Genomic DNA, 14261 nt, shown 5'->3' with positions numbered 1-14261 from the left:
CATATCATTCTCCCCATTTCTTTTTCTTTAAAATAATGCCTACTTTATTTTGTGGATACAACAAAGTTACCAATTATTAGAACAAGAATGAAAACTTAAGGTCTAATCAATTAGTGTCTAATATGCTTTACATAGTTTTTCATACTTTTAGCTAATATGTGCTTGATAAAGGATTAAACATCGTGTTTTAGTTTGAACAAAAATTGTCAAAAAAATCTTCATGTTTTTAACCCTTTTCTCAATAAATTTTATAAATTGATACTCTAATAAACACAATTGTACAATAAATCATAATAATTCTATTTTTTTATGCTAATTATATCTTGTTTATCACATTATTATCAAGGAAAAAGTAAAATCTAGGGTCACATGTCATACTTAAAGCTTAATAATTAACTAAACTTCATTATCCACATGTCACTATTCTTTGGGTAAGAACTTTAGCCCAAAGTTTCCCTAATTCCAAATATTTTAATTAAACTTCATTTTCCACATGTCACTAGTTTTCTCTAGGGTAATAAGAACTTTATCCCAAAGTTTCCCAATTCCAAATGCCAAAAAAAAAGGAAAGTTTGTGTTTACTAAAGTTTTCACTTGAAGCCAAAGTTTCCCCCTTTCACCATCAAAAGTAGTGGGATGGTTTAAAGTTTATAGTTTTAGAAGTTTGTTTTTTCAAAGTTTTTGAGTTAATAACTTATACTATATATTTAATGATTTTCTTTTGACAAATACATAGTTTTGAGCATAGTTATTGAATTCGATCAAACTCATACGTTATTCTCTAGCTTTAACTTCTAGTGGTAAGCACCCCTTTCATCTTAACTGGTAAATCTATTTCGAGCTCTAAAAATAAAATCATAAAAAACATTTCCTTTAAAGTGAGACTTTCAATCACAAATTTGTATTAGTCGGCCCTCAAAACGAGTACAAAATCGAGAGAAGAATAAAAAACACTTTAAAACTTGGCATAAATTATTAGTTTCGTCCCAGAACTATTGACATCCTGACAAAACACCCATATACTTAATTAACTAAACGTAAATACACCATTAATCTTGCCACATGGGTGAAATTCACCCTTCAATTCTCGCCAAGTTTAGGGGTATTTCAAAACTTATCTCGACTTTTTATAAAGAACTTCACACTCCTACAAGAGTTTGAGACTACTTGTTATGTCACACAACAGATCAAAAATATATTTAAGTTCAACTAGTCAAGTAAACTGATATTTTTAAAGTCATCAATAACTCAAAAATGACACAAACAATTCACATCAAATTGAGAGGAGTTTTCTGCTACAAAATTCAACCCAAAAAAAAGGTACAAAGAGTGATAGAACACTAACAAAATATTTAAGAAAATAACCCTTGACCCTCCATTACCTCTATACTTTATTTTTCCACCAAACAATGACAACTATATACCCCACCCCCTACTCCCACACCCCACTCCTTCTTCTCTCTTTCCCCTCTTTACTACCAAAACCAAAGCTAACCCACAAACTCACTCCATCATCACCCCACACAACACACATTGTCTTAAAGACATCACTAAATATAGAAGAATCAAGAAACCAAGAGCAAATTTCAAGAAAGTTGAAGAAAAAAATCAAGTCTTTCTCCTCTTCCTTCTTCTTCTTCTTCAAGTGCCATGGATTTACAGATCTATGGTTTCTTGTTCACTTTGTTTCTCACATTCGCCATTAATGGTGCTACATTACAAGAAAAAACCCAAATAACACCTCCTCAAATCAACTCAAACTCAGTTCTTGTAGCCCTTTTGGATTCACACTACACTGAGCTCTCCGAGCTAGTTGAAAAAGCTCTCCTTCTTCAACCACTCGAAGAAGCTGTAACTAAACACAATATCACCATTTTCGCACCAAGAAATGAAGCTCTGGAGCGTGATTTAGATCCCGAGTTCAAGCGTTTCTTGCTTGAACCCGGAAACATCAAATCCCTCCAGAACCTCCTCTTATTCCACATGGTGCCAACCCGACTCGCGAGCTGGCACCAGAAGAATCACACAACTCTCTGCCCCGGAGAGGCTGAACGCCTCTCCGGGAACATGGTGAATATCATTCACCCGAATGATATAATCAAATCAGACGGAATCATTCACGGAATCAAAAAGGTCTTAATCCCTAAATCCGTACAACAATCCTTCAACAACCGAAGAAATCTCCGGTCGATTTCAGCCGTGCTCCCTCAGGGAGCACCAGAAATCGACCCGAGAACAAATCGATTGAAGAAAAAACCCAACCCAGTCCCCGCCGGAGCTCCACCGGTGCTACCAATTTACTCCGCAATGGCACCAGGTCCATCACTAGCTCCGGCACCAGCACCAGGTCCCGGCGGACATCACCACCACTTCGACGGTGAAACTCAGGTGAAGGATTTCATCCAAACCCTATTACATTATGGTGGATACAACGAATTAGCCGACATTTTAGTAAATTTAACATCGTTAGCTACTGAAATGGGGAGATTAGTTTCAGAAGGATACGTATTAACTGTTTTAGCTCCGAATGATGAGGCTATGGCAAAATTAACCACCGATCAGCTATCGGAACCCGGTGCACCGGAACAGATAATGTATTATCATTTAGTGCCGGAGTATCAAACGGAGGAGAGTATGTATAATTCAGTACGAAGATTTGGGAAAGTGAAATATGATACATTGAGATTGCCACATAAAGTTGTTGCTGAAGAAGCTGATGGGTCTGTGAAATTTGGGTTTGAAGAAGGATCGGCGTATTTGATTGATCCCGATATTTATACCGACGGGAGGATTTCCGTTCAGGGGATTGACGGAGTTCTTTTTCCGGTGGAGGATATTAAGGTGGCTCCAAAATCTGCTCCTGTTGTTGCTGCTGGTGATGCTAAAGTTGTTGCTAAACAAAGAAGAGGTAATACTAATTATAGTTTTGAATCTTAATTGTTGGTGTTTATGTGTTTTAATTATCTCTAATTATGTGAGTAATAACGATATATTCAGTGTAATTTCATAAATGGAGGTCTGGGAGCGTGGTGTGTGTTGTATGTAGGATTGTTTTCGATAGACTTCGGCTCAAGTGGGGTCTGAAGAACGTGTTGTGTATGTTATATGTAGCCTTGGTCTAAGGTAGATGTATTATTTTCGATAGACTTTGGCTTAAGTGGGGTTCGGAGAGTGTGGTGTGTTGTGTATGTAGGATTGTTTTCGATAGACTTCGGCTCAAGTGGGGTCTGAAGAATGTGGTGTGTATGTTATATGTAGCCTTGGTCTAAGGTAGATGTATTATTTTCGATAGACTTTGGCTTAAGTGGGGTTCGGAGAGCGTGATGTGTATGTTATATGTTGCCTTGGTTTAAGGTAGAGATTTTGTTTTCGATAGACTTCGGCTCAAGTGGGGTCTGGAGAGCGTGGTGTGTATGTTATATGTAGCCTTGGTCTAAGGTAGGGATATTGTTTTCGATAGATTTCGGCTCGGGGGTCTGAAGAGTGATGTGTATGTTGTATCTACCTTTGGTCTAAGTTAGAGATATTGTTTTTGATAGACTTTGGCTCAAGTGGGGTCTGGGGAACGTGGTGTGTATGCTATATATGGAGCCTTATTGTTACCTTGTGAAGGTAAAAATGTTGTTTTTGAATGACCTCGGGTCAAGTAAAACATCATCAACAACATATCTAGTGTCATTAAGTGAGGTCTGGAAAGGATAAAATGTATGCCGTTTTTGATAGAATCCGACTTAAGAAAGAACAGATTAAAGCAAGGGTTAAGTAAAACATATTATCAAAAAAATTGTTAAAATTAGTTTTTTTTCTTACAAGTTAATGTTATTAGCTCATAATTTGTCAAAAATTAATTTCTTTAGTACAAAATTTGGCGGTGGGTATAATGAGAATAATGGAATTATGGCTTTTTGTGATTCCAGTTGTTGCCAACTCTTTTTGTGGTGGAATTCTTGGACTTAACATCTAAGCTATGTTTTTTTTGATAAAATAAAAATAAAAATAATTCTAAGCTATGTGTGTCCAACTTTTGGAAATTGTTAAAAATTGCACAAATTGACAATTCATCTTTTCCCACATCAATAAATTTCCTCAAAATTTGATGGACAAGAGTTATTCGATATCTGTCGTGAAGGAGGTAGTAAATTAGTCGCGATATACAAACTGGTCCAGACACCACATAGTGGTAGACTTGTTGTTTGCTTGTTTTGCTATGTTTTTTTTTTTGTGAGTTAAGATATCATTGTCATTATTTTTGAGTGATTAGTTAGTTTTTATTTAATTTCTTTTATTATAAGCCATAAATTGTTAGGTATAAATATGCCCTGCACGTTTTTGTAGAAAGTGACAATTATTTTAAGTAATTAGTAGTTGAGAAATTTTGTCGGTGAGCCATATATATAATAATTATATAATAAGATTAAAAAAAGAATTAATTCTTTGCTTGATGTATAGAACTATTCTAAAACCATTTGATGGAGTTAGTATTTTCTTTTTTTTAGTAGTTGAATTATTTATTAAAAGATGAAAAAAGTTGGCTTGGTCATACCTAACCATAAAGCATTCATAGTTAAAGGTTAACCACCAATCGTGGAGCGGTTATCTCTTTATCTTTAATTAGATGTCTCGAGTACTTGAAGTGAGACTTTTCGGCAAAGATAGGACTTCTTAGTTTAGTTTTAGAGGGTTGAGTGTGGTGAATAGAGAGGCAAAAAATCACCCTCAAGTTTCAAAAGCCTTCCTTAGTCTAAAAGGATAGCTCAGTCCTTTCGGTTCAAGACTTGGTGAACGTCCGGTTTTAACCTTATTACATGTCTAATATGTATATCACGTGTTGTGCTCTGACCACTAGACAAAAAATCGAGCGCAATCAAGTCAATTGTTTTGGTGTCTAATATGCATTGATTTTTTAACAACTTGGATGTTTAGTCCTTTAGACACCAGCCAGCCTAGCCTATTTGTTGACAAATTCTTTGCCCCCACTTGTTCTCTAAATAGTATATTTCACTTCAATTAATTATAAGTTGTCATGATCATGTCAATTTCATTTTGCTATTATGAGTTGGCATCAAAGGTAGTCAAGTGACACCCCTTCGTCGTAAAAACAACACTAACATTGATAGGTTGGTCATTCTTTTTTTATGTATATATATACTATGTATATCATCTTCGTGGACGATGCTATGTTATTCGAACTCCCAACATAGGTTTCGAATGCAACCTTTCGTTTTCTACTGACGTTGGCTCATGTTAGGGGGGTAGCCATGTGGGAGGAAGGGGTTATTACACTGTATATACAAGGTTAAGGTTAAAATTATCTTCTATGTATATATATACATGGTAGATGTTCAATGTCCTACCTTAGTGAAAATTCTGACTTTACTACTGAATCAAGTTACCACACAATTTAACGAAAGCGAAATTGTCTCCTCTCCTATATCACTTTTGACTTCTTCACGTGTTTTACTTCTTTATACGTTAATTCGTCTTAGTGAAAATTCCGACTCTGCCAACATGTTTGCTAAATTATTTGTGTTTTTATTTGCAGGAAAGTTGATGGAAGTAGCATGTAGTATGATGGGGTCATTTTGTCATTAAAATTCAAGATCAAGAAATTGAATTATGAAGATGGTAATTCAGTTAGGATTTGGGGAGAAGAGGAAAAAAAATAAAAAGCTACAAAATTTTCTGAATAAATGGCAAATTTTTAATATTTTTTTTTTCTAGGAGAGCCTTGTAAAATTTAGGGAAGGAGAAAAAAAAATGCTTGAATTGAAGTAAAAATTCAGAAAAAGGGATTTTTCTCCTTTTTTTTTTTTTTGGTTTTGTTATAAAAAGTGTAATTACTACATATCAATTTTTTAGTTGTATTTAAGGTTTGTTGGTACCAAACACTTTGTATGCAGAAATATACAGTCTTTTTTGTCCTTTTATATATTCACGGGTGATTATTATTATTTCTTTTTTAATGTTATTTTTACCATTGTGATGTGATACTTTAATAACTTGTGATGCAACTTTTTCCAATTCTTTTATTTGATGTGATGTAATTTGTATTTTAGTCTTTGTGGAATTTTTTATCCTTTTAAAAAAGTTTATTAGATACTTAGTGAAAAATAGTAAATAGTGTAACACAAATGTATTTTTGCTATTTTGAGTTCTTGTTGGGAAAAATTGATTTAGAGCTTAGATGAAATTACGCCCCTTAATCAAAGTTTATATCAATAACTAACGCAACTTCATACCAATTGTTTCATACTGTTAACCATCTGACCTTATTTTGTAACCTTACCCTCCCTCTCTTTAAATAATTTTTTATAACAATTTAGATTTACTAATAATGTTAAAAAAATAAAAATCATTACACTATCTATCAATATATATGTAATTTAAATCCTATTTGAAAATGGTGGTTGGATGTACATCTTTTAGGGTAAAACAAAAAGTAGGATGACTATGTTATTTCATNCCCCCCCCCCCCCCCCCCCGCCCCCCCACAACCCAAAAAAGAAGAAGAAGAAAAACTAGTAGTTATACTAAAACCCCCCAAAGTTGTAGAAAATTGTCTTAAGTTCCATGTACTCTTTATCTCAAAATATACATTTCTAAAAATTAATTGTGCTAAATTTTGATTGCAATTTTAAGTTGTAGAAAATTGTCTTAAGTTCCTTCTCACTTCACTACTAAAAATAGAAGGAAAGAAGCGACGGCGAATAAATTTTGTAGCTAAATAAAAACATTTATTGGTAATCCTCTTTAGCGATAAACTATCAAAAAAATCTGATAGATACACACGCGTGTTTAGAAATAGATGAGCAATAAAATTTGTAGTTAATTTTAATTTTTTTTGTTGTAATATTTTAAAACTCAATGCTTTTGATATAACACACACACACATGCATGATTTTTTTTTAAAAAGTTTGGTTCTTTCGCTCCTTGCTTGCGAAGCAACAAAAAAAAATAGACTTCATCGAGTAATGAGAAACTTAGAACCTAAATATGTAAATTTGCTAGTCGAAAATAGATCTCCACCTTTAAATATTCGTAAATAAAAGTGTCGCGATTCTCTCCATCAAATTGATTGTAAAAGCTAATACCTTCACGTGTTTGGTTGAAGCATGACAATAGAAGGATGCTTTGAATGAAAACTAGAATAAAACTCGTTACTAGCGAATAATCGAGATGCACATAAGTTAATAATTGGTGAAACAATGAGGGATATATTAGCAACTTGTGTAATTTATCAAACAATTAGTAATATAAATAGACATTCACAAAAGAAAAGAGGACAAATATTCAATATAATTATTTAGAAACATATAAATAGTGGTTCCACTTATTTTTATTATCAAGAATTTGGCATTGCTTTTTTTTTTTTTGTTTGGTTTTATTAGGTTAATGATTAATCACATCAAAGTAGGGAAAAGCAAATGAGCTGGCCTTCACATGGAACTATTAATTATAAAAAGTTACTAATAAATAATTGATGTGGGGACTAAAGAAAATTGGACAAATTCATTGACTTTATTTATTCATTTTATTCTTTAATTTTTCATGCAAGAAGAAAAAGTCCAAACCATAGCCTTCACAAGTAGTAATATATAAGAATCCAAAGTTATATAAAATAAAATAAATAAAATAAATAATTGCCATTTCTATACTTTTCATGTGGCCATGGAACGTTCCACGGATCTTAGAGGTGCAAAAAATACAACATGTTTGAGCGGATCGGTAGAATTTTACGTTTATGAATTTTTATATGTTGGCAGATTCAACGAGATTTATATAAATTTTGGAAATCTAATTAATAGATTGTGCTCATTAACTGTATTTTTAGTGATTGTGAACTCAATTATTATTGTATATTACTTGAGATCGTTATATAAAAATTCATAAACAAAAGATTTTGAATATATCTCGATTCCTATAACAATATCAAAATTATCATATATTGAATTCACAATGAAATATTTATAGACAATTAGTTGATTTTTTAATACATATATTACTACAAGGTCAATACTAAAGTTAATGGCTCTCGTAAATTCGCATTATATGTGTTGGATTTATTACTGTAAATATCATCGGTATAAGAAATTTTCATATTATCAGGAGGTAACTAAATGATATTTATAAGTAAGTCTCGTTAAAATATAAGATTCAACCTGATGATATAAAAAAAAAAATTCCTAATAGTGTATATATATAATTTAATAAAATATATGAGTTTCATATATATAATTCTTTCAAAGATAGAAAAATAGGAAGATAGATCCACCTTTGTAGCCATAACTTCAAGTTTCCTCTTAAATAAATCTCATTGTCATATTTTCATTTTTTTCTCTTTTGATATGATGTTATTAAATTTAATATTTTACTTGTCAATGTCAACTTACTTAGTCTTCTAATTGTAATAATATAATTTAATGGGAAATATGACAAATAGAGTTATTATATTTATTTTTTTCATTAATTTAAATTATTAAATATGTTGTAAAAGAACTGGATAAAAGATTGATATTATTGACTCTATCATAAACACTTCGTGAGAATTTTGTTTATATGATGATCTACGGTTTGAAGTTTATAATTTCTTATATTAATTACAAATGAATATATTGAAAACATAAAAGTATGTTATTTTTAGCCGTTTATATTTTTAGATGAGATAATATATATAATTTAACATGATATCATATCTGACAAATTAAAGGTCATATATAACGTTAAAAAAATAGAATTAATAATTTTGAGTTTCATTTAAGAAAACATTGAGATTTTCTGAACTAAGAGTAAGTTTAAAGTTTAAAAATATTTGAAATTGGCAAACGTATTTTACATGTGTTTTTTTTTTAAAAAAAATATAGTAATACTTAGTAATTAATGTGATATATTACTTTATCTTACACGTTATTCTTACACTATGAATTTGTTTTTTTATATCTTTTTTTTTTTACATGATTATTGAAGACATAATTAGGTATATAAAAAAACGCCATTCTTTCTAACTGTTTAAAATGTATAGATAAAATAGTGATAATACAATGGTCGAAGTGATATAATTTTTTTATTTTGAGATCACCATTTAAGCTTTATCTATAGCGCTTAAAATTTTGCAAATCTATCATACTCGACCTTAGAATAACTTCAGACATGTGTCTGAATTCAGTCATTTTTGCTAGAAGTTCATGCTCATATGACTGGTGTTCGTTCATTTTTGCTAGAAGTTCATGCTCATATGACTGGTGTTCGTTCATTTTTGCTTAACTTCAAATAGAAATACCTTAACTTTTAGCCCTATGTAACTTCAAACATTTTATTTGAAGTTATTCCGAAGTCGATAGAAATGGAATTTTTAAAAAAGTAAATACATGTTGCTTATTTGTCCATTTCATCCTACATTTTGCCCATTCCTTGAGTTGTTCATTTGGGTTGATGATTGTTAGCTTGTTTGAAGGCCCATAAAAAAAGTATAAAGTACAAAATTCATTAGGAAGTTTTTCCAATTACAAAAAAATCAAATTTTTCATTGCTCTCGAATATATTCTTTGATTGTCCAATACATTGCAAATGATACATTACTTAATGAGGGGAATGTATCCAAGAGGGGATATAGATGTATCCGAGAGGGGATGGGTCTATCTGAGAGGGGAGGGATGTATCCAAGATGGTACAAGAATGATCCAAGAGGGGATAGGGGTGTATCCGAGATGAGATAGGAATGATCCAAGAGGGGATANCGATAGAAATGGAATTTTTAAAAAAGTAAATACATGTTGCTTATTTGTCCATTTCATCCTACATTTTGCCCATTCCTTGAGTTGTTCATTTGGGTTGATGATTGTTAGCTTGTTTGAAGGCCCATAAAAAAAGTATAAAGTACAAAAATCATACCTTAACAAGTTTTTCCAATTACAAAAAAATCAATTTTTTCATTGCTCTCGAATATATTCTTTGATTGTCCATTACATTGCATATGATACATTACTTAATGAGAGGAATGTATCCGAGAGGGGATGGATGTATCCGAGAGGGTATAAGAATGATCCAAGAGGGGATAGGGATGCATCCGAGATGGGGTATGAATGATCCAAGAGGGGATAGGGATGTAATCGAGATAGGGAGTTTTAGGTATTTATGTAATATTTCCTCGCACTAACGTCCAACTCATGATGATCCATCATGAGTTGTGGGAAAGTCTTATATGGCGATCCTCTAGACATCGACTCCAACTTCTAGTTCAGAGGTAGAGAGGTTGTTTTCGACAACGTAAAATTTAAGAACATACTATATGTTTAGAAAAGGAAAAACAGATGTTGTAACTCAGAGTGACATTCATTTAAAGATGGAAAAGAACATATATATCAAATAAATTTTGAACCAACATATACAACTTATAAACACAAAACATACAACAATGTATTCACAACTTAAAATGAAGCATAAAATTTCCACAGATTCCAAAAAAGAAACCTATATATATGGAGAGAGAGATATATGAATACAACGCGCGTTAGAACTTCCTTAAATTCGTTAACCTTCAACAGTGACTTGAGCTGATGGCATAACAATAGCGTTTGGCGGTTTCTCTGCATTGTTGTCTGCTGGATTCATCTCGAACTTTTCATCAGGTTGTTCGATCATTTCTTTTGATTTCTCTTCACATAGGTTCTCGTCCAACGCCTTTGCTTCAGCAGGTTTTGATTTTGTTACAACAGCTTTCCCTTTAGTTTTAGTAGTTGAGGAACTTTTCATTGGCTTCTTGGTTTCAATAGGCTTCCCCCCTTTTGAAGCACCAGTGACTTTATTGCTAGTTGACAGCATAGCCCGGGGTGACTTTACCTGTTCTTTGTTGACAACTCTTGGACTGAAACACGATCCTCCACTTTCGGAGCTGTTGGTTGTAGATGTGGAGTTCTTGTTTCTTCCGAGCTTAGGAGATACAGCACGTGTTGTCGGTATCTGTACATGAAATCATGAAATTTCAACATGTAACACGGAAAGTTAATATAGTAGCCTCGAAATCTGTAAGCATATGTTTTACTCCGAGACACACATTAGATGAATACTTGGTGTATTAAGAGACAATCACAAACACACTTAAGAATTGCTCAGTAATGAAATCAGAATCTTTTTTTTAGTTCTGCTCATTGTGGTCAAGAATTTGTATCATCGAAAGCCTACTGATCATACGTATTACGTACATTAGATGGAGGCACATCATTTCCCTATTTCAAATCCCTGATCTCTCACCAGGTTTGCCCTCAAGTATCGATTAAAAAGTTATGACAATTGGGAAACGTAATGAGGAATTTGAACATGTAGAATTCCTAGTATAAATGAGAAGTTATGCTAAAAATCCTATGCATGCCGGGCTTTCCATCATTTAGAGCTCCTAATGCCCCATCCAGTCAGGGCAGTGGGGTGATCCCCAACGTGGCCACAATGCCTATGCCATCACTAGAGGGCATCCTGTCAGGGGCAGCGGGGTTGATCCTCTCACACCAATATCTACGCCATCACTGTGATCTACTATCTCGAAAGAATTTTCTAAAGTAAAAAAAGTTCTACTAGAAATGACTTCTTGTTAAATTCTGAAGCTCACACTATAATTTTGACATGTCAAGTCATGCAGAAGATGAGGATTTTTCCCGCGCGAGGATGTCAAAGACAACACATTAATGTGTTTTCCGAAAGTACTGAACGAGTATGTCAACAGGGGAGATCTAAGATCAATACTTTACCTTCCTAAGTTCAACTTTTTGAGGGGGTTCCTTGTAGAAGTTTGGCATTGGTGTAGCTTTAAATGTCAAGCTCTTCCTCAATTGCTTTATCTCCGCCTCTTGGTTTTCCTGTATCAAATCCCAAATTCCGAGGAAAACAAAGGGTTAAGGCGAGACTAGATCTTAAATAGTTAACCGAGAAAACTTAATATTTTTCGAACCAACCTTGGATTTTGCTTGCAAGTTATTCTTTTCCTCTTCCTTTGCTTGTATCTTCTCTTCTATCTTCGCCAAGAACTAACAAAGAAAGAAACCTTGCACTACTTAGCTTTGCATATAAAGTTACATTCCCTCATTCGTAAACAAGAAACAAGTGCAGAACTACAAACCTCCTTCCGCTTTTCGGCACGTTCTTCCAACCTGAAGGAAAATCCAGCAATACTGGCCCTTCGTTGCCCACGAGGAGTGGTACTCCTGGTAACAACAGAAACAAAAGGAGTAGATTTAGTTGGCCTGGAACATGAAAGATGACGAACAAACCAATGGAACAACAGAATGAAAGTAGTTGCAAGAACAAAAGCAGTACGAGGAAGTAGTAGAACGAGCATCCTCGTCCTCTTTAACAGGCAATTCAGATTTAGTAGGTTTCTTGTTTTCGTCATTCGATCTGCAGTGCACAAAGAAATAACTTAACTGAAGAAAAATTCTTTGCAAATGAAACATAATATAAAGTAAAAAAAATTGATGCTATACACAAGTATAGACCAAAAAAAAAAGCTTTATAAAAAATGCAAACAACAAATTCACTTACACTTCAGATGTAGCTTTCTTTGCGTTTCCATTGGCTGTAAGAGACTTTCCGGACTGATAAAGAAAAAACAGGTTAGAGACACAGTGATATAAACCATCTATCAAACAAGGTAAATGCAAATATATAACGAGGGTCGATACCATAGACTGTCGGAGACTCGGGCCAGCTGCAATAGTTGTCCTCCTGTTGGTTGCAACACCTCCATTTATGTTTGCATTCTTCAAGACTCCACCAGATACACCCCTGTTAGCCGGATTCGAACTAGAAGCCGATGATCCCTTCGAATGTGAAGTCTCATTCTTAACCCCTTTTGTTTTAAGTTCCTTGGCATCCGATTTCTTCGGATACACATCGATGCTCTTCCTCATTACATCGGAACTAACACCTCGTGAAGGGAACGACAGGCTTTGCGATTGACTCGCCTTATTCGAACGAGTCAATGCAGCTGTCGCTCTTAAACTAGCCTGATCTTTCACCATCTTATTGTTCTTTGTAGTTCCACCAGTAGCAAGCTTTTTTTGACTCGACCCTTTGCTCTTCGGAACATTTCGAGACAGTTCAGTTTTGACCACTGATACATTAGGTGCTTCATCAGCCTTTTCCTCATTTGCATTTGCCTTTTTTTCACTCACATTCTCCTCCTCCTTACTCATATCCAAATTCTTTTCAACCACAACAATCTTTTCCTCTTCAACTGGAACCCCATTTTCAGACTCCATTTATCCGAAATATCTAAGTAACACAGAGACAAAATCCACAAGAAAAATCAAAACTTTATGTAGAATCAACAACTATAAGAAGAAACTACACAAACCAACACTTCACAAATAAGTCACTTTCTTCTATAAAAATCTTCAAAGAAAATGACAAAACACATAAATGTAAGGAAAGAGAAACACAACCCATATGACAATTTTCAACCTTTGTTCACAAATAACCACAAGTTTCAACCATCAAAGACAATTCAAGAACCAACCAAACAAGGCATAAAGGGTAACCAAATCTAACTTCAACGGACTAACTGAAGACCTAGAAGTCAGTCGTGGACTCCAAACACCCAACCTACTATATAACACCAGAAGAGGGACAAGCTTCAAGGCATGGGCAGAGCCACATTGCTTATTCGGGTTCAGCAGAACCCACTAACTTTGGCTTAAACCCTATGTTTTGAGTTAAAAAAATTCATTTAATACGTTTAGATAATCTATTCAGAACTCCAATAAGCAAAATGAATTGTAATTCAGAACACATAAACTAAAAATCCTGAACCCGCCTAATAAATCAAGGGCATTCAACTTTCAACAAACATATTCAACACTTGTAACACAGGAAATAACCAGAATTTTCAACAATCAAGAAACTGGACAGTGTAAACTCAACAAACAATTCAAGAACCAACCAAACAATGCCTAAAGCTAACCAAATCCCACTTCCTAGATGCAAAAAATGGATACACACCTCATAAAATTCCACAAAAGTAATAAACTTCACACTGTAAATTCAACAAACAGTTCAAAAACCAACCAAACATGCCTAAAAGCTAACCAAATGCCACTTCACAGTGGCAAAAACTCGGATATCCACCTCATAAAATCCCATAAAGTAAGAAACTTGACACTGTAATTCAACAAACAATTCAAGAACCAACAAAACAATGCCTAAAAGGGTAACCAAATCCCACTTCCCAAAACCAAAAAATGGAATACTCACTTGACACTGTAAATTCAAGAACC

The 14261-nt window shown here is 33.7% G+C and overlaps 2 protein-coding genes across 5 annotated transcripts in view; one reads left to right on the top strand and one right to left on the bottom strand.

Annotated features, from left to right (window-relative positions):
- Positions 1-1451: 1451 nt before the first annotated feature.
- On the top strand, positions 1452-5624 carry LOC125845817 (fasciclin-like arabinogalactan protein 17). The gene is made up of 2 exons (XM_049525337.1): positions 1452-2908; positions 5543-5624. The coding sequence occupies exons 1-2, from the start codon at positions 1651-1653 to the stop codon at positions 5590-5592; spliced, it is 1308 nt and encodes a 435-aa protein (XP_049381294.1). The 5' UTR covers positions 1452-1650; the 3' UTR covers positions 5593-5624.
- A 4708-nt stretch (positions 5625-10332) lies between these two features.
- The window catches only part of LOC125845778 (protein WVD2-like 4), an 81379-nt gene continuing 77450 nt past the window's right edge, over positions 10333-14261 (bottom strand). For all 4 annotated transcript variants that reach the window (XM_049525323.1, XM_049525309.1, XM_049525315.1 and 1 more), the window contains exons 2-8: positions 12669-13260; positions 12529-12581; positions 12304-12384; positions 12107-12191; positions 11943-12014; positions 11739-11846; positions 10333-10956 (exon numbers count right to left, since the gene is read on the bottom strand). In XM_049525323.1, the coding sequence (XP_049381280.1) occupies positions 10528-10956; positions 11739-11846; positions 11943-12014; positions 12107-12191; positions 12304-12384; positions 12529-12581; positions 12669-13247 (1407 nt within the window). In that variant the 5' untranslated portion in view covers positions 13248-13260 and the 3' untranslated portion in view covers positions 10333-10527. The remainder of the gene's footprint in view (positions 10957-11738; positions 11847-11942; positions 12015-12106; positions 12192-12303; positions 12385-12528; positions 12582-12668; positions 13261-14261) is intronic.

This window comes from Solanum stenotomum, chromosome 1 (assembly GCF_019186545.1).
Source record: "Solanum stenotomum isolate F172 chromosome 1, ASM1918654v1, whole genome shotgun sequence".
Classification (NCBI taxonomy): domain Eukaryota; kingdom Viridiplantae; phylum Streptophyta; class Magnoliopsida; order Solanales; family Solanaceae; genus Solanum; species Solanum stenotomum.
This window is presented reverse-complemented; position numbering and strand designations above follow the sequence as displayed.